Source organism: Crinia signifera, chromosome 2 (assembly GCF_055691185.1).
Source record: "Crinia signifera chromosome 2, ASM5569118v1, whole genome shotgun sequence".
In the NCBI taxonomy this organism is placed as follows: Eukaryota; Metazoa; Chordata; class Amphibia; order Anura; family Myobatrachidae; genus Crinia; species Crinia signifera.
The window spans coordinates 373,169,062-373,190,048 of NC_139218.1; the positions used below are offsets into that span (position 1 = coordinate 373,169,062).

The window sequence follows — 20,987 nt, forward strand, 5'->3', positions numbered from 1 at the left end:
TTCTGGAGCTGCCGCGAATCACGGGGGGTGCCGCGAATTGCGGGAGGGGGGGGGTCGCGGGGTTGGGTGCCGCGAATCGCGGGAGGGCGGGGTTCACAGGGGTTCCGGTGGGGGGTTGCCGCGAATTGCGGGAGGTGGGGGGTCACGGGGGTGCCGCGAATCGCGGGAGGGGGGGTTGCGGGGGGGGGTGACGCGAATCGCCACAAGAAAAAATCAACACAGAAAGGTCAACACATGTAAATGTTGACATAAGTGTGCCACTTCATTGGTGTCCATGTTGACACATGACAATGAATATGAAAACATTCAAAAAATGAAATAAATCTTCAAAAACTCATGTCAACCTTTTTCATTGTCGACCATAGCCATGCCAGTGTTTTGCATGTGCCATTTAATCCTGGGGCTGCTGCGAATCGCGGGGGGTGCCGCGATTTGCGGGAGGGGGGGGGTTGAGGGGGGTGGGTACCGCGAATCGCGGGAGAGCGGGGTTCATGGGGGTTCCGATGGGGGGTTGCCGCGAATTGCGGGAGGGGGGGGTGTCGCGGGGGGGGTGCCGCGAATCGCCGGAGGGGGGGTTGCGGGGGGTGTGACGCGAATCGCCACAAGAAAAAAATCAACACAGAAAGGTCAACACATGTAAATGTTGACATAAGTGTGGCACTTCATTGGTGTCCATGTCGACACATGAGAATGAATATGAAAATATTCAAAAAATGACAAAAAAACTTCAAAAACTCATGTCAACCTTTTTCATTGTCGACCATAGCCATGTCAGTGTTTTCCATGTGCAATTTAATTCTGGAGCTGCCGCGAATCACGGGGGGGTGCCGCGAATTGCGTGAGGGGGGGGTCGCGGGGGTGGGTGCCGCGAATCGCGGGAGGGCGGGGTTCACAGGGGTTCCGGTGGGGGGTTGCCGCGAATTGCGGGAGGTGGGGGGTCACGGTGGGTGCCGCGAATCGCGGGAGGGGGGGTTGCGGGGGGGTGTGACGCGAATCGCCACAAGAAAAAATCAACACAGAAAGGTCAACACATGTAAATGTTGACATAAGTGTGCCACTTCATTTGTGTCCATGTCGACACATGACAATGAATATGAAAAAATTAAAAATAAATCTTCAAAAACTCATGTCAACCTTTTTCATTGTCGACCATAGCCATGTCAGTGTTTTGCATGTGCCATTTAATCCTGGGGCTGCTGCGAATTGCGGGGGGGGGGGGTGCCGCGAATCGCGGGAGGGGGGTCGCAGGGGCGGTGCCGCCAATCGTGCAAGGGGGGGTCGCGGGGGGGTTCTTATTGCCGCGAATCGCGGGAGGGAGGTCGCGGGGGGGGGGATTTTTTCCGCGAATCGGGGGGGGGGGGGTCACGGGGGAGGGTTTGCCGCGATTCGCGGGAGGTCGCGGGGTGGTGGTTATGCTGCGAATTGCGGGAGGGGTCGTGGGGGGGTTCTTTTTGCAGCGAATCGCGGGAGGGGGGGTCGCGGGGGTGTTTTTGCTGCGAGTCGCGGTAGGGGGGGGAGCGGGGGAGCGGGTGTTTTTGCCGCGAATCGCGGGAGGGGGGGGCGCGCGGGGGGAGTAGCAGTGCTGGGCAACATGGGAAGGCAGTGGGTGTCTGGCACTGTCTGTGGGCTCACTGGTAAGGTTCTCTGTCACATACCTCCCAACATGACCCTCTCCAGGGCCCTTATTCTGATCTGGGCGGTACGGCCCGCGTGCGGCCGTACCGCCGATGTTTTCGCTCTGCACATGCGCAGAGGTCACTCTGCGCATGTGCAGGGGAAATCGCCGCACAAAAATTTTATACGCCGCAAAGGGGGCGTATAGGGGCGTGAGGGGCTTAATAGCCTCATTTACCTATGAATACGCCCAGCGTTTCATGGGCGTTCCCATGCAAACGCGGGGCGTATGCATGGTAATGAGGCTATGACGCCAGTGATGGGGGCGGAAAGCTCTCCGCCCCCATACAAGCTTTCACACAGACGATTGTCCGTGTGGTCTAAGCTTGCGGGAGCTGCTGGAGCGTGCGGCCCTGCCTTCGATGGTCACCGATCATCGAATGCAGGGGGCAGCTCCCACCATGGTGGAGGCGTACGCCCCACCATTTTCATGCGGATCGCCAGCCGTCCGCGTACGGACGGCCGTGGCGATCCGTATTGTAGGCGGGGATTGGTTTGTGCGGCCGGAGCAACGTATGCGGCTCCGGCCGCACAGACCAGAATAAGGGCCCAGGAGAGACACTTTGCTCTGTTTCTAGACTTCCTTAATGTATGATTGCCATCACCTGTTTTAAACAGGTTAATTTCTCAGAAAGGTGTTCAGCACAGATGAAGGCAATCACACATTAAGAGGAAAGTCCAGGAACAGAGCGTTATAGACACAGACACCCACTTTGAGTGACAGATGTAGCCAAATATATAGGAGATGTGCCTACATAGTGGGAGATTTGCTGAGCATTCTGAGCGATGCTAGATAACTTAGCCCATCAAGATCGCTCAGCACACAGCGTCGCATGGCAATGTGTCAGCGCTGTGTGCTGAGCAATCTCTAAGGGCCAGGGTTCTCCGATGAGACACTCATCGCTATTGTTATGACCCCTACACACGGAGCAATTCAGGGGCATTTTCTAAGTAATCTAGTGAGATCAGTTAGCAAATGCCCTGAAATCGGCCTGTGTGTAGGCCCCTTTAATGTGTTATTATACAGGTCGAGTATCCCGTATCCGAGTATCCGTTATCCGAATTATTCCGAAATACGGACATTCCAGAAAGTGAAAAAAAAATTTTTTTTTGCTAAAAACTCACTGGGGACATTTGTAACAGCATCACTGGGGACATGATATGTAACTGGCACTATATATGTGCAAGACAATGATTGCTTGGCATTCAAATTCAGTGCTGAGATAGTACACACATTTTGTTTCACGTTTTGAAACCTTGTTTTTTGAACAATTAAAATATATTTGTGTGTATTTTATGTGGTAATAAAATATATTTGTGTGTATATTATGTGTTTATACAGCATACATGCAAGATACTTCAAAATACATCATTGAAATATTAAAATATTCCGAAATACGGAATAATCCGTTATCCAAAATTCTCCTGGTCCCGAGCATTTTGGATACGGGATACTCAACCTGTAGTATTATTTTTTTCTGTTAAAAAGGGTTTACTGCATAACAATGCTCCAAATTCCATAGTGCTTTATACAGGAAAATCACATTAGCCCCACTGACAGTCTTAAGTGATTAGCAATGTACAGGGCTGTCATCACAAATTGTGGGGCCCAGGACTGACAAAGATGGCAGGGCCCCCATAGGGGAAAGGTGGGGCGCACAGGTAGGTGTAGCTACAGTGGAAGTGGGACATATATAGCATTAGATAAGTGAGGTAGAGCAGAAACAAAAGAAAGTATAAAATATGAAATAAAATTAAATATGAAAAATAAATAAAAAATTAAACAAAAGTTGGGATAAAATAAACAATAAATGGCAGTGGCACCTGTAAAAAAAATGTTTAAGCTATTTTCAGTGATAAAGTCCTTGGGGTGTACTATGCTGACTGTTTCTACCTCTTGGTGATCTGACAGGCAGTATGGGGGCGGCCAGTGGTTGGTATAATACTGTCGGCCCTTCTGCTCCCTTTTGCAGCTCGGGCTGCCATCGCTATAGTGCTGGGTGGGCTGGCATGTCGGGAATGGCCGGTAGTTGGTGTGTGGCTGGCAGCCATTGTGTTGCCCGCTGCAGTGTCCTCCCACGTGTGGCTAGGGTGCCAGGCAGCTTTTTCCGAATTCTCCAGCTGCTGGAGGGATGTAGGGAGCCACCAAGTACTGAAATAGTGGCAATGCCTAGTGCACTGAAACACTGACAGCCCAGACCCGGTACTAACTGCAAAGCCACCCGGGCCCCATTTCTGTTCCCCTAGACCCCCCTAATGGTGGACCTGGCGTTGTATTGGGGCAATCCCACAACCATTTTCCAGGTGTGTTGCCTGCAACTGCGATAACGTATACAGGTTGCATAGCACCAGTTCTTATGGCCAATCGGCACGTTAATTAGATGTTCGACTATTGAATGATCTGCCGCCGGAGCTGCACGTTTGTAAATTTGCAACGTGGCAGATTGTAAAACCCGGCCACTTTGTATCTGTTTGGGGGCTGGGATATCACACTTTGGAATTGAATAACCCCAAATTGAATATCAAAGTACGATCAATGTTTTAAACTATAAAAAAATTACCACAGCAGCTCCCCACCCCCTAAATATATGGAAAGTACACTTCAAATAGACACATATCAAACCAGAACTAAGATATCCTTTAACATGGTTGCTGATCACTAATTATTATTTTTTACATCTTTCTGCTTATAATTTCCTATAACTTTTTCTTTCTGCACTGATGCTGGGTATACACTAGGCACAATATCAGCTGTTCACGTGAATGGCCTGTTGGTGGGTGCATACCCCAGATATGTCTGTGAACAACATCTGTGATTGACACAGACATAGCTTGTCACCAGTGGCTGACATATACAGATATATTGGTGCACCTGGCTATGTGTACAAGACCACCTGTAGACTTGCTAGGGGGAGATGATCTCACAGCTGAGTGGGCAAATTCAAATGCCCACCCAGCTGGGTTTCCTGACCGATGTGTTGAGCTGCCGATTGCTAAGTATGTATAGGGTAAACACCAAAACAGCCACTTTGTAAATACTCCCAATTTTACATCACCATCAATTTGTGGCTTCCAACAGTTTCTATATGATGCCAAATCCGCTTTCTAAATTATACAAAACCCACTGCTTTGACCCTTAAGGTAAATGGAGTGCTGTTAGTGCCCATGGCTGCCCTTTTCAATTTTTTTGTGAAAACTTTGTTCCATATTCCAAAACACAATACATTTGTGTAACATGCATCTATATAAACCAAATATTTATTGTTTTTGATTTTGGAAGTATACTTATCCATTTTATTATTGCACCTATAGGTGAGTGAATTAACCAATAAGGTTCTTCTTTTGAATGCAGAAGTAATGAAAAAACATTCAGATCCCTTTCTCCATAGACCAATTCAGACGCATGGTAAGAATATTTCTTTCCATTATTGTAGTATACAAATAAAACATGCTAACAAGATGAAGGAGGGAAATGTTACTCTGTATGAGGGCTATACTTATTATAAAAGGATGCCATCAAGATTATATCAGTGACCATATTCACATGGCAACCCACCGCCAACTTAAAGTAACTGTGAGTCAAGAAATTGGATGAGATGGGGATTCAAGCATGGACTGGCCAGATCACTGATTGAGTGCCATGCGCATTGGATCCGGAGACTGGACCTGCTGCACATAAGATGAATCTGAATCGCAGGCATCAGTGCACATTGTGGCTGGTTTCTAGCAGCTGCGATATATTGCATCCGATTTTCCTTGAGCTCCTCCCCAGCAGCTCCCTGGTAGTCCTTGTGTGCTATTTTTACATGCGATAAATCCAGTTTAAAAATAGCACATCCAGTACCAAATTGCATAGAAGGACTTAAGTGAAATCGGATGTGACTCAGATAAGTCGCAGTAATGTATGGGGGCCTTAAGATTGTCTTTCACTGGCGATAAGGGGCCTAGCCCAAACCATGAAAAACAGCCCTATACCATTATCCCTCCTCCTCCTCCTCCTCCCAACTTCACAGTTGGTATAATGCAGTCAGACAGGTAACGTTATCCTGGCATCTCCCAAATCCGACACACTCATCTGCCTACAAAACAAAGAAGCATGATTCGTCACTCCACAGAACACGTTACCACTGCTCCACATTCCAGTGTCCATGTGCTCTACACCACTCCCTTCAACTCGTGGTATTGAACTTGTGATGAGAGACTTGCATGCAGCTACTCAGCCATGGAAACCTATTAAATTAAACTCCCGCCGCACAGTTTTTGTGCTTACATTAGTACCGGTGGAATTTCAGAACTCTTCAGCTACGGAATCAGCAACTTTTTCGCACCACATCTTTTGTTGACTGTGCTCTGTGATTTTACAGAGTCTTCCGCTTCGTGTCTGAGCTGCTGTTGTTCCTAAACACTTCCACTTTCTTATAATATCACTTACAGGTAACCGTGGAATATACAGCAGGTATAAATCATGCCCTTAATTTGAACCCCTAACGGGACACATGCCACACCAAAGTCTTTCTTGCTCAAAATGTCTTACATGCAGGGCCGGGAGGGAGAGAGGGTTGGGGGGGGGGGGGGGAGGGGGTGAAGCGTCCGGCGCTGCTACACTTCACGGCGGGGGGAGGGCGGTGTTTGCCAGAGGTGCGGCGCTGGCCGCAGCGTCACTCACTTCCCAGGGGGGGCCAGGATGGTGGGGGAGAGAGAGAGACGGCGGGAGTTACGTCGCTCCACAGGGGGGGGAATCCGAGGGGTAGGGGCTGCTCCAATTGGCCGCCCTCCAGTGGCCGGTGCCCTAATAAAATGCCTAAAGCTGCCTAGTGGTGGCGCCGGCCTTGCTTACAAGCATAAATAACATCTGTAAAATCGCATTAGCTTACACTGATCAATGTCCTGTGGGACTTTTGTATATCTGTGTGTAATTGAATTTGTATCAACATAAAAAAAAACGATTTTCCTCCTTATTTTTGTACATAGGGTTTGATTGTACTGATATTAAGGACAATTTTGGACCAATTTCAAAAGCTCCAAGTGGAATATACATAATACAACCAGAAGGAACTAATTTCTCATTTGAGGTAATTTAAATTAAAATATTTTCATCTCAAGTCATATGGTGTTCGAAAGGAATTACAGTATGTACTAAAAAGTAATCATTTAGTTTGAATGTTTCATTAAGAAACCAAAGGTGCGTACACATTGGGCGTTTTTGCCCATGAGCGATGTTAAGAAAATCGCTAGCCGGTAAAATACTCTATTTTCACCCGCCACAGCCATTTTACCGGGGGGTGAACCACTTTGCACAGCTAACCTGTGATACCGGCCAACAACCGGCTGTGGCTGATGATGCGGCAGCATGCATCAGCGCTCACTGCCTGCCCATACACACTAGGCCAGGGGTCCTCAAACTATTTTGCTCTGGGACCTCATCAGAGAATAAAAATAATTACAGGACCCCAGGAAGTGACTGCAGAAGGTCATCACATCACGTGTAGTCAGCAGACAGCACATACATGGCAGCATTGTGGAGGCACAGACAGTGGCGTAAGTAATATTTTTTCGCCCGCCGAAATAGACATTGCCGGCCCACACCCCCACCGAAATTGACATGGCCACCCCCTCCCCCATAGCCCCCGCCCACCCAAGTAAAGTTAAGACCCCCCTTACCCCTCCGCATGCCGCCGCCGCATTCCTGGTCCGGCACCGCAGATGTCCTCCTGGCTCCGTCTCTTGCAGTTATGAAAAATTACATGGCAAAATGCCCCCCTAATAGCAGACAGTTTTTAAGGATGCTAGAGGAGGCTGCCGCCTCCTCTAACATTCCTAAAAAACTGTCTGCTGTGTGGGGGCAGCCATTTTGCCGTGTAATTTTTCATTACACGACAGGAGGATATCTGTGGTGCCAGACCAGGTAGGAATGCGGCGGCAGCATGCGGAGGGGTAAGGGGGGCGGCTCTGAGCAGTGTGCCCTGATGAGCACCGGCGGCGTCCCGCTGGCGCTTGCTCCCCCAAGCAGCCGCGGTGGCTGCCATATGGTACCTACGCCACTGGGCACAGGTGTGATGCGAGGAGTATGAAGTAACAGACAATTCAACAGATTTTTCAGTCTCCTTGAATCACTGACTGAGATTAGAAAAGTCATCAGCCTGATGGTCAGCAACATGGAGTCGCGACCCCATGCTCAGAAGGTTGGGACCCACTTTAGGGTCAGGACCCACAGTTCGAGAACTGCTGCACTAGGCGATAGTAGATAAAAACAGGAAACGTGAGCTGCTTTTTTTTTTAAACTCTTTATTTTGTCAGTAAGAGTGAACAGAGATAATACAATCACAATTGCAGTAAGCAGTAAATGTGATACTCTTACACAATTCCAATAAAATGAGAGTAAAAATGAAAAATAAAGTGAAAATGAGAGATAAAAGGAAATAAAAGTTTAGAAAAAGGGAAAGAGGCACGAAAAAGAAAGAAGGTAGAGGAGGCAGAAGAGAAAAAAAAGGAGATAGGAAATAAGGTCTAAATCACTTACGGAAACTGATGGGTGGAAATCAGTGGGGAGAGCCCGAGGGTGACATCTCAGGAAAATCTAGGCATCTGAGGTGTTGTAGCCATATAGAAGAATTTTTATGTGGTATGACTTCATAGTACAAAGCCAAGGGTACCATACAAATTTGTGGGAGCAGTCATGCAGGTAATATGTAATCTTTTCCATATTTGCTACAAACCAGATAGTAGTACTCAGAGAAGTAATAGTGGGATTGGTAGGGGATTTTCAGTTTCTAGCAATTACTGACTTTGCAGCAGCCAAAACATAGCTTATTTAAAGATGTATCTAAGTCCTGGAAAAGATGGGCCAATAGGAACACCCATGGGTCCAGGGAGAGCTGAATGCCTGATAGGAATTTTAATAAATCAAGGACTTTTTCCCAGAAAGAAACTATAAGGGGCAGGACCATCAAATATGTAACATATTAAGGTTGAAAAAAGACGTTAGTCCATCATTTTCAACTTAATTGACAGGAGTAAGTCATATCTATAGAATTCACTTAGTGGCAAAAATGCATCCAGTTTTGATTTAAATTCATTAACAGTAGTTGCTGTAACCACCCCCACCGGCAATGAGTTCCAGAATTGTACTGCTCTAATGGTGAAGAATCCTCTTCTTAATTCAGAACAAAATTTATTTTCCTCGAGCCTCAGTACATGCCCATGTGTCCTAAGTATAGGCCTGTTAGTGAACAAGTCATCTCTGTGCAGCTCGGTGGGTATGTGCTACTTGTGTGATAACTGTACGGTCTCTGCTTATATTGTTACCTACCTGGCTGTTGCGGCGACCAGTGGCACCGCTGATGGCTGCCTAGGTGCTGTGCAGCTCATCGAATATATGTTCCCTGCATCTATAATCCCCAGGGTACATCTAGCGTATGCGAAATGCGGTCAATTGCCTTTTCGGTGTTTAATGAGATAATTAGCGAGTGAGTTTGCCTATTATTAAGTATCTGGATAAGGTCAATTGCTCTTCTAGTGTTGTCCCTGGCCTGAAGTCCTGGGACAAAGCCCACTTGATCACAGTGAATCAGGCCAGGGAGACACTATTTAGTCGAGAAGCTAATATTTTAGCATACTGTTTGACATCCAGATTTAATAAAGAAATAGGCCTATAGCTTGCACATTCATGAGGGACTTTTTCCTCACAATAACCTTAGCTTTAAGTGTGGTTTTGGGAAATGAGGAGCTATGTACAACTGCGTTAAACAGTTGAGGGATCAAATACGCTCAATACTTTGGATATCTCTTCTTTAGAGAGTTGGGCAGAGGTTTGTTCTGATATACTAGGAAGGTGGCTCGTTTGAGAAACACTGAGATTATAGTATCGGTAGGCCTAGAACCTGTAGTATTCATCATTTCAATTGTACAGTTTGGTATAATAGTCCTGAAACTCCCGATTTATAGTCTCAGGGGAATACGATAGTTGACCTGCTTTATAGTTTACAGCTAAGATATTGTTCTCTGAGCATTGTGATGTAAGTCTAGACACTAAAAGTTTATCCACTTTGTCGCCCTTTTTGTAGAATGTTTGTTTTAGTCTCTGGAGGGTGTTGGCTGTTCGCTCTGAGAGAGCTAGTGATCTAGCTTCTTGTAATTGTTCGAGAGTAGGTTGGGAGGGGGAGAGTTTATGTTGAAGTTCTACTTGACGTTTAGAAGTCAGAGAGGTGAAGCAGGATTCAATATTTTTCATATGTCTGGATGCCATATTGATAAGATGGCCTCCAATTACTGCCTTATGGGCTTCCCACAACGTAATTGGGAAAGTTTCGGGGAGATTATGGAGTTGGAAGTATTCAGTAAGCTGGTTTTTGATTGTGGAGTAGTGAGTCCTTACTCTTCGAAGCAGAGGGAGGAGGGCGGGGAGTTGGAGAGATAAGATCAGCAGAAATGGTGCACTGGTAGTAGTAGTAGTAGTAGTACGTTTATTTATAAGGCGCCGCAAAGTGTCCGCAGCGCCGTACATAGCAAACAAAAAACAAATTACAATGTAACGTACAGGGTGTGTTGAAAAATACAGTATGAATAGGGGTATAGCTGGTAGAACTAAAATCAGCATCAGTTCAGAAGTAGGTGTCAAAATTGTCGAGGAGACTGAAGATGAAGTAGAGGAAGGGAAGAACAGGACAGCAGCACAGGTGAGGTAAAGAGGTAGGGTGAGTACGTGAGGAAGGAGGGCCCTACTCATAAGAGTTAACATACTAAAAATAGGTGGGTGGACGAACGAAAAACAATAGGATAAGTAGGTATCGGAGGGGAACGGAGGCAGGATAGGAGGATCAAAAGAGGTTAGGAGGAGGGATAGGCTAGTCGAAAAAAGTGGGTTTTGAGGGAGCGCTTGAAGGAGGTAAGGGAATCAGAAAGCCTGATGGGTGGCGGGAGGTTGTTCCTGTGCAGGGGGGCAGCGCGAGAGAAGTCTTGGACACGGGAGTGGGAGGAGGTGATTAGGTGAGAGGTCAGTCGGCGGTCAGCGATGGAGCGAAGAGGACGGGAGGGAGTGTGGATAGAGATCAGTGAAGAGAGGTAAGGAGCGATGGAGGAGGAGAGAGCCTTGTAGGTGGTGGTGAGGAGTTTAAAGAGAACTCGGAAAGGAATGGGGAGCCAGTGAAGAGATAGACAGAGGGGGAGGCAGAGGTAGAGCGGCGGGAGAGGAAGATGAGCCTAGCAGCAGCATTAAGAATGGATTGGAGAGGTGCTAGGCGGGTGAGAGGTAGCCCAGAGAGAAGGATGTTGCAGTAGTCAAGGCGGGAGATGACAAGAGAATGAATTAAAATTTTGGTCGCGTCAGTGGAGAGGAATGGTCTGATGCGTGAGACGTTGCGTAGGTGAAAGCGGCAAGACTGTGAGAGAGCACGAATGTGGGGGGTGAAAGAGAGGGAGGAGTCAATGATGACAAAGAGGCATCGCGTTTGGTCGGTGGAGGTGATCTCGGTTTCACCAATGCTGATGGAGATAGTGGGAGAAGAGGGGATGTTCGGGGGTTGGAAGATTAGAAGTTCAGTTTTAGCCATGTTTAGTTTCAGGAAGCGTTGGGTCATCCAGGCTGAGATGGCCGTGAGGCATTCGGAGACCTTGGACAGGAGTGATGGGGATAGGTCTGACCAAATCATAGGGTAGATATGAGCAGACTTAAGCTTCAAGGTGGGCTTGATTTTGATTAGGGGCATAGACAAAAAAGTGAGCTACTTGCGCTCAAAATCGCCTAGTGTGTATGGGCCTTAGCTTTGGGTGATGGAGCCTGAGCCGGCAAGATAATGATGTCTGTGCAGAGTTGCCTATTACTGTTACGGCTGCCGTTGAACCCGGAGTGCAGATACAGGGAAACGGGGAGTGGAGGTTTAGGCGTGAGCCCACAGCCAGGACCGCCGGTCAGGACGGCCACGGCGAAACCTACGCTGACTCTGTTGAGAACCCCGGGCAGATGACAAATCCCTGCGGGAACTAGGCTTCACCTGTGGCCGCCGCGTCCGAAGGAGCGAGTTATGCCCGCTCCAACCCCGATGCAGCTAGGTCTATGTGAGGACAAGGGATAAGGGATCGCCAGGGGTAACTCAAAAGGATGTTCTGACTACAGGGCCTAACTGGAAATAGCCCCTATCTGCCGGCACCTGGCCAGAACCGGGAGGGCGACCCAGTCGCAAACACCAGGGAACAAGAACTGGGGAATCACCACAATACAGAGGGACACACGGTACGAATCCCCAAAACAAACACACAGAGAAGAAAATACAAGGACCCCTACCTAAGAAGAAGGCTAAAAGGAGGGAGGTGAATGGGAGAGAAATGGGGAGCGGGGTACAGATAATAACAGGCAGCAGCCCTCGGCGGAGCAAGTCCAGCGTTCCTACGGGAACTGTATAGGTGTCAATGAGAGGTGGTATAAAGCAGGAACTAAGCAGTCCCCAAAAGAAAGACACCAGGCTCCACTGGAGCACTTACTTGGACCTGCGAGCACCAACACCAGGCTGACCGATCCCCACAAGGCAGACGGAAGAGAAGTGACCACGAGCAGGACTGGAAATGACATCCAGGGACAGGTCCTTGGAGCAAGGGGAGCTGACAAGCTCCAGGCCGAGAACACGCTAACAGATACGCTATAACCGGCGTCTGTGCCCAGCAGACGCCGGCTATTTATTTGAATAGCGCGCCGCCAGGATGACGTGCGCGCGTCTGGTGGCTGGGCGGCAGTCGGGAGCGTTGCCTAGCAACGCCCCGACTCTTTGCCTCAGAAGGAGGCTTGCAACGCGGCTGGCGTGTATCAGCCGCGCTGCCGTCCTTCGCCGCGTCGTGGCCGGGCGGAAGTCGGGGACGTTGCCTAGCAACGCCCCGACGCCTGGCCTCGGAAGGAGGCTTGAGACGCGGCTGACTCGCGTCAGCCGCGTTGTTGCTGCCCACAGAACTCGCCGTCCGTCCGGGCACAGGGAGCACCGGACGGCGGTGCGCAACAGTACCCCCCCCTTGAGGAAGGGTTAACAACCCTTTACCACCGGGTTTACTAGGAAATTCTCTAAAGAAAATCCTTTTGAGGTTGGGCGCGTGAAGATCTTTGTCAGGAACCCATGACCTTTCTTCAGGACCGAACCCTCTCCAGTGAACCAAAAACCGCAAAGAACCTCTCATGAACTTGGAGTCCAGAATCTTTTCTACCGGGAACTCCTGTTGTCCCTGTACCATTACTGAGGAAGATCCCGTGTCCCTTCTGCGAGGGAACTTTTGAGAAAAGAAGACTGGTTTAAGCAGGGAGGCATGAAAGGTATTGGCAATCCTGAGGGATTTGGGTAAGGACAAACGAAACGCGACAGGATTTATCTTCTTAATGATTCGAAAGGGACCAATGAATCGCGGACCCAACCTTGCTGATGGTTGGTGAAGCTTGATATTGCGGGTCGACAACCAGACCCAATCCCCGACTTTGAAATGACAGGGACGTCTGCCCTTGTCTGCCGACACTTTCTCCCTAAGTGCCGCATCTTTCAGAGCAACGTGAACACTCCTCCAAATGACTCTGAGTCGAGAAGCCGAAGGGGAGGTGGAGCTGGAGGCTTCGGGACCCAAGGAGTTCGCTCGGGGATGAAATCCGTATACCGTGAAGAACGGGGAAGTCCTGGAAGCAGAATGGTGTGCGTTGTTATAAGCAAATTCGGCAAGCGGTAAGAAACTTGCCCAATCATTCTGCCATTTGGACACAAAGCATCTCAAATATTGTTTGAGTGACTGGTTCAATCGCTCCGTTTGTCCATTGGACTGAGGGTGAAAGGCCGAGGTCAGGCTGGTCTTAACCTTTAACGCAGCACAGAAGAGTCTCCAAAACTGTGCTACAAATTGTGGACCGCGATCAGACACAATATCTGACGGTAGTCCATGCAGTCTAAAAATATGCTGCAAAAACAGAGTTACCAACTCCTTGGCCGATGGTAATTGCCTCAAGGCTACAAAGTGTGCCATTTTAGAAAACCTGTCAATCACGACCCACACTACTTGGCAATGGGCGGACACTGGTAACCCGACAATAAAATCCATCGCCAGATGCGACCAGGGTCTGACAGGGATGGGCAACGGAATCAGTTCCCCCATGGGCCGGGACCTCGGAACTTTATGCCGGGCACAGTCCGGACAAGACAAAACAAATTCTCTGGTATCTCGTGCCATGCCAGGCCACCAAACAGTACGAGAGAGAAGTTTCCCGGTTTTGATGACTCCCGGATGACCGGCCAGTTTAGAATCGTGGAACTCCATAAGCACCCTTCGTCTAAGAGATGGGGGAACAAATAACTTGTTGATGGGGGTCCGGGCTGGTGCTTGACCCTGAGCCTGATGTATGAGGGCCTCCAGAGTCTGCTGAGCTCCGACCAAAATACAAGATGTTGGCACTATCGAACTCTTACTGGTCTTGCCGTCATGTCGAGGCAAAAAACACCGAGACAGGGCATCAGCTCGAATGTTCTTTGAGCCTGGTCTATAAGAGATGACAAAATTAAAGCGCATAAAAAATAATGCCCAACGGGCCTGTCGAGCATTAAGCCTTTTAGCCGACTCAATATATTGCAGGTTTTTGTGATCCGTGAGGACAAGGATCTGATGCACTGCTCCTTCCAACCAGTGGCGCCACTCATCAAAGGCCCACTTGACGGCAAGCAATTCTCTATTACCCACGTCATAGTTGGCCTCTGCTTGTGAGAATTTCCGAGACATATAAGCACAGGGGTGTAGCTCAAGTGACTCTGGATCTCTTTGAGATAACACTGCTCCCGCCCCTACTTCGGAAGCATCTACCTCCACAACAAAGGGAAGGTCTGGATCCGGATGTCTCAGAACAGGAGCCGAGACAAATGCCTGTTTTAACAATTCAAAGGACCGCTTCACCTGCGGAGACCACTGAGATGGATCAGCACCCTTCTTGGTTAACGCCACCAGTGGTGCGACAATAGAGGAAAACGAATGAATAAAGCGTCTATAATAATTGGCAAAGCCAAGAAAACGCTGAACAGCCTTCAAGCTGGTAGGACGGGCCCAGTCCACCACCGCTTGAAGCTTCTTGGGATCCATTTGAAACCCATGAGAGGAAATAATGTAGCCTAAAAAAGAAACCTGTGTGACCTCGAACTCACACTTCTCTAATTTGGCAAATAATTGATTTTCTCTCAATCTTTGCAAGACCTGTCGAACCTGAGTTCTATGTATATTCACGTCTTGTGAAAAAATCAAAATGTCGTCCAGGTACACGACTACAAAATGGCCTAAAAAATCACGAAGGACATCATTGATAAAGTCCTGGAACACGGCAGGGGCATTAGAGAGCCCAAAGGGCATGACCAAGTACTCATAATGCCCCGTCTGAGTACTAAAAGCCGTCTTCCACTCATCGCCTTCCTTGATCCTGATGAGATTATAGGCGCCTCTCAAATCGATTTTAGAGAATATTGTTGCTGACCGCAACTGATCAAACAGCACCGTGATCAAAGGAAGGGGATAGGTATTTTTTATCGTGATTTTATTTAAGGCCCGGAAATCAATACAAGGCCTTAAGGAACCATCCTTCTTGGCCACAAAAAAAAAACCGGCACTGAGAGGGGACTTTGACGGGCGGATGAACCCTTTCTTGAGACTCTCCTGTACATATTCATCCATTGCCTTAGTCTCTGGGATGGATAAAGCATACAATCTGCCCTTGGGCAAGGGAGCACTGGGGATAATCTGAATGGCACAATCGTATGGACGATGGGGCGGAAGGCTGTCTGCTTTCCCTTTGGAAAACACATCCGCAAAATCCTTGTAAGGGGGTGGTATCCCACAGAGGGAGGCAGACGCCACTAAGACCGAGTTATTGAGACAGTGCTGTGTACAGTGAGAGCTCCAACGGGCAATCTGCGCCGCGCTCCAGTCGATACTGGGATTATGTTTAACTAACCAAGGATATCCCAAAACTATGGGAACGAGGGGACAAGACGTCAGAAAAAACGAAAGTTGCTCTTTATGAAATAACCCTACAGTCATAAGGACTGGGGGAGTCTGAAAAGAAATAGCCCCATTAGACAGGATATTACCATCCAAGCCCCGAAGCGTAACGAGGCCCTGGAGCTTCAACTGAGGAATACCCAGTCTCTGGGCCAAACTGATATCAAGGAAGTTTCCGGCCGCGCCACTGTCAATAAATGCCGTGCCGGAAAATTCATTGTCTAGAAAGGAAATCCTACATGGGACTAATACCGAATCACGAGAGGAAAACAATTGTAGGCCTAAGTGAACCCTCTCTTCGTTCACTTGGCCAAGGCTTTTACTGGCCTATTGGGACAGTTCTTAAGGATGTGTCCCTTGTTACCGCAGTATAAACAAAGACCAGAACTAAACCTACGAGTTCTCTCCTCCGGAGAGATGCGGGTTGCCCCGATCTGCATGGGTTCGTCACTCTCGTCAGGACCCAGAGAAACATAAGGAAGGGCCCGGGCTTGAACGCCCCGTTCTGACCTTCGCTCCCGGAGACGGCGGTCAATCTTGATAGCTAATTCCATAAGTTTATCGAGGGAACTGGGAACAGGGTACTGAATTAAACTATCTTTGATGATGTCAGATAGACCACACCGGAACTGACTACGTAAGGCAGAATCATTCCACCCACAATCATTCGACCATCGGCGGAACTCAGTACAGTATACTTCTGCGGGATCTTTCCCTTGTTTGAGGGCTCGCAGATGAGTCTCCGCAGAGGCCTCTCGATCGGGGTCATCATATAACAGCCCTAATGAGCTGAAAAAGTTGTCAACCGAGGACAGCACCGGACTATCGGAGGGGAGGCCAAAGGCCCACGTCTGGGGGTCCCCCTGTAATAAAGACATGATTAGGCCTACCCGTTGAGACTCTGATCCGGAAGACCGGGGTCGAAGTCGGAAATATAATTTGCAACTTTCCCTAAAGTTGAAAAAAGCCCTTCGATCTCCCGCAAATCGATCAGGCAAGTTTACTTTAGGCTCTACCACAACAGAATCAGGAGGACGCACCCTCTGTTCTTGGGATGCCACTTTCAAGGACAGATCTCGGACCATTTGGGTTAATCCCTGGAGCTGGTCCGAAAAAGACTGGGAAGTGGGATTCATAATACAAAAAACCACGGCAACTCTAAGCAAAAAGGTTGGTTATATAAAGACCTCTTTATATGACCCGTTTGGGCCGGTTATAATGTTACGGCTGCCGTTGAACCCGGAGTGCAGATACAGGGAAACGGGGAGTGGAGGTTTAGGCGTGAGCCCACAGCCAGGACCGCCGGTCAGGACGGCCACGGCGAAACCTACGCTGACTCTGTTGAGAACCCCGGGCAGATGACAAATCCCTGCGGGAACTAGGCTTCACCTGTGGCCGCCGCGTCCGAAGGAGCGAGTTATGCCCGCTCCAACCCCGATGCAGCTAGGTCTATGTGAGGACAAGGGATAAGGGATCGCCAGGGGTAACTCAAAAGGATGTTCTGACTACAGGGCCTAACTGGAAATAGCCCCTATCTGCCGGCACCTGGCCAGAACCGGGAGGGCGACCCAGTCGCAAACACCAGGGAACAAGAACTGGGGAATCACCACAATACAGAGGGACACACGGTACGAATCCCCAAAACAAACACACAGAGAAGAAAATACAAGGACCCCTACCTAAGAAGAAGGCTAAAAGGAGGGAGGTGAATGGGAGAGAAATGGGGAGCGGGGTACAGATAATAACAGGCAGCAGCCCTCGGCGGAGCAAGTCCAGCGTTCCTACGGGAACTGTATAGGTGTCAATGAGAGGTGGTATAAAGCAGGAACTAAGCAGTCCCCAAAAGAAAGACACCAGGCTCCACTGGAGCACTTACTTGGACCTGCGAGCACCAACACCAGGCTGACCGATCCCCACAAGGCAGACGGAAGAGAAGTGACCACGAGCAGGACTGGAAATGACATCCAGGGACAGGTCCTTGGAGCAAGGGGAGCTGACAAGCTCCAGGCCGAGAACACGCTAACAGATACGCTATAACCGGCGTCTGTGCCCAGCAGACGCCGGCTATTTATTTGAATAGCGTGCCGCCAGGATGACGTGCGCGCGTCTGGTGGCTGGGCGGCAGTCGGGAGCGTTGCCTAGCAACGCCCCGACTCTTTGCCTCAGAAGGAGGCTTGCAACGCGGCTGGCGTGTATCAGCCGCGCTGCCGTCCTTCGCCGCGTCGTGGCCGGGCGGAAGTCGGGGACGTTGCCTAGCAACGCCCCGACGCCTGGCCTCGGAAGGAGGCTTGAGACGCGGCTGACTCGCGTCAGCCGCGTTGTTGCTGCCCACAGTAGTGATGGGAAATCTAGTTCGTTTTGGTGACTAGTTTATTATGATCTAGTTCACCCAAAAGATTAGATCAGAAGATTAGTTCATCTAGTTCATTTAGTTCATTATTCCATCACTGACTCATAGACTGAGAGGAGTGCATGGAGCTAGATGAGCTAGACTAGATTATGACACACAGAGCAGGCATTGTAATACCAGCTCATTGTAGGAGTTATAGTCTTGTTAGAGTGATCATATACTGTACTGTATGTTTAATAAATCAGATTATTTTCTATTTTAGCAAAGCAATAAGTTATACAGCACCCTTCTAGTGACATGCTTATTGTTTAGCTCTGCAATATTAATCCCATTGTGGTTATTATTTTACCTTCCATAATATTCCATAATATGCAAGTAAAATACCCAAATTCAGAGTTTTTTAATAAGTCAATTTTTTTCTGCTTTTAAAATACAGTAATTAGAAAAAAACATGTCCCCTTGCCCCAATTTAGCTGACCTTAGAGAGAGATAAAGTAGAGACTTTGCAAAGTAACCAGTTGCTGATTGGTTGCTAGGGGCAACTGCTCCACTGTATGCATCATGAAGGTTCATACATATCCATCTCTGACTGTAATGTGGAGTAAACAGAGCTACTACAGTATACTGTATAACATGCAGCAGCCAGCACTGTGTCACACAATACATATGCCTGAGCACAGCAGTGCCACACATGGTAGCTCAGAGGCACTGTACAGTCTCATTATGGTGTATAGTCAGAGATTAGTTCAGGGATCTGTATGATCAGTGAACTAATTGAACTACTGAACTATTTGCAGGACTCATGAGTCATCAGGACAATGTAGTTCATTTGGATCCGCAGAGTCCAGACCATGGCCCTTATTCTGGTTGGTGCGGCCAGAGCCGCACACGGGGCTCCGGCCGCACAAACCAATCCCCGCCCACCCTACGGATCGCCACGGCCGTCCGTACACGGACGGCTGGCGATCCGCATAAAAATGGTGGAGGCTACGCCTCCACCATGGTGGGAGCTGCCCCCTGCATTCGATGGTCGTCGACCATCGAAGGCAGGTCCGCACGCCGCGGCAGCTCCCGCAAGCTGAGACCACACGGACAATCGTCCGTGTGGTAGCTTGTATGGGGGCTGAAAGCTGACATCCGGCGACGTCAGCTTTCCGCCCCCATGAGTTGCGTCATGGCCTCATTACCATGCATACGCCCCGCGTTTGCATGGGAACGCCCATGAAACGCGGGGCGTACACATAGGGAAATGAGGGCATGATGCCTCTCACGCCCCTATACGCCCCCTTTGCGGCGGACGAAATACGTCTGCGGCGAAGGGGGCTGCACATGCGCAGATTCACCTCTGCGCATGTGCAGAGTAAAAACATCGGCGGTACGGCCGCACGCGGGCCGTACCGATCCGATCAGAATAAGGCCCCATGTCTGAGCTCAGCACTGCCATCTTTGGCAGCTACCATGTACTGCCTCCTGTGTATTGCATGAGAGCTGATAACATGGCTGCTGCAGAAGCTCCTACACAGGTCCCAGCAGAAGATTTAGCACAGCAGTAGCTCAGGACCCAGTACCAGAAGCAGCAGCAAGTGTTTGGACATCTGAAATAATCATATAATGATAGTATCATCACATAAAGGTGAGCAGCATGAGCACACATGCTTACTCACAGACACACCACACAACTTTGTCTAGGCAGTGCATATTTTTATTTTATTAGATCTGTATTTGCTGGGCTTTGTTGTACTTTTAACTTTAGATACAGGAAGGAAAGATCCAGTAAACGAGCCTTGGAGCTGCTGGGCTCTGTCTGTCTGTGTGTTACACTTCCCACTTGCTTTACTTCCTGTTGAACTAAATGAACTAATCTTTCCCAGAGCAGTGATCTGAACGATTTAGTTCACTTTGAAGATTAGTTCATTTTGAACTAATCATTCACAAACTACCCATCACTAGCCCACAGAACTCGCCGTCCGTCCGGGCACAGGGAGCACCGGACGGCGGTGCGCAACAATTACTGCTGGTGGGTAGCTATGTACCTATACTTGACTGCCTGGGGCCATGGTGGGTGGACAATAATATTGCGCCTAGGCCTGACTCCTAAATTTGCCTCTGCCAGTATCAGCAAATGGGAACCTTGGTCAATAGATGTAGGGTTTGGTCGGATAGTAGGGGTTTACAAAATACATTATCCCTTCCCCTCAGCTATGTAGAGAGCGGGGAAAGAGGATCGGATAAGGGAAACCAGAGAGCAGAACATTCCCTGCGGTGGAGGCCACAATAACTAGCAATGGCGGGTTGCAAAATACCAGTTACTGATATTGATATTGGAATTTGACCAGAACAGAAAGTGCCCCAAAAATGGCTAAATGAGGAATAGATTGAGCAGAATGTACAGTAGTAGGTCTGTAAGATGTCTGGTGATAAAATGGATAGGAAAGCCCCATAACTTAAGTACTTTGCTGATCTATGTCCTTATTCTGTTTACCCTGCTGCAATTCCCTATTAGGCATTCTGTGACATGGATTATAGAGGAGGAGGCTGGACCGTTCTTCAAAAGAGAATTGATGGAACAATTGATTTCCAAAGAACGTGGCTTGACTACATGGAAGGATTCGGAGAACTTTCAGGTAACGAAGTCGTGTTATGGTGGCGCATGGTCCCTCGTTATTCCATCCACTTTATATTACACTGCCCCTCAGCACCTCTGCACATAAGTTTATTCAGAAATAAGGAAGATGTCACTGGGAGGTCCTCTATTTTCAGACAGGGATGTACGAGAAAAGACAGAGCTGGACATATCCCCCCCCCCCCACCCTACAGTGTGCATGCAGCATCTGTGGTCAAACCACTAGTAGCTTACACTAATATTAGTGCCCTAACTTGACTAAAGAGTTTAGTATAGGAAGCAAGTGCACAAGTACTCTCTCTGGCCCTGCCAGAGTCATTGGCCAGTATTCGATGCTCTTGATTCACC

The 20,987-nt window shown here is 48.7% G+C and overlaps 1 protein-coding gene across 1 annotated transcript in view; it reads left to right on the forward strand.

The window, feature by feature from the left end:
* Positions 1–20,987, forward strand: part of ANGPTL5 (angiopoietin like 5) — a 50,152-nt gene that overhangs the window by 18,582 nt on the left and 10,583 nt on the right. The window contains exons 4-6 of the mRNA XM_083171338.1: positions 4,987–5,080; positions 6,646–6,746; positions 20,520–20,640. Coding sequence (XP_083027464.1) covers positions 4,987–5,080; positions 6,646–6,746; positions 20,520–20,640 — 316 coding nt within the window. The remainder of the gene's footprint in view (positions 1–4,986; positions 5,081–6,645; positions 6,747–20,519; positions 20,641–20,987) is intronic.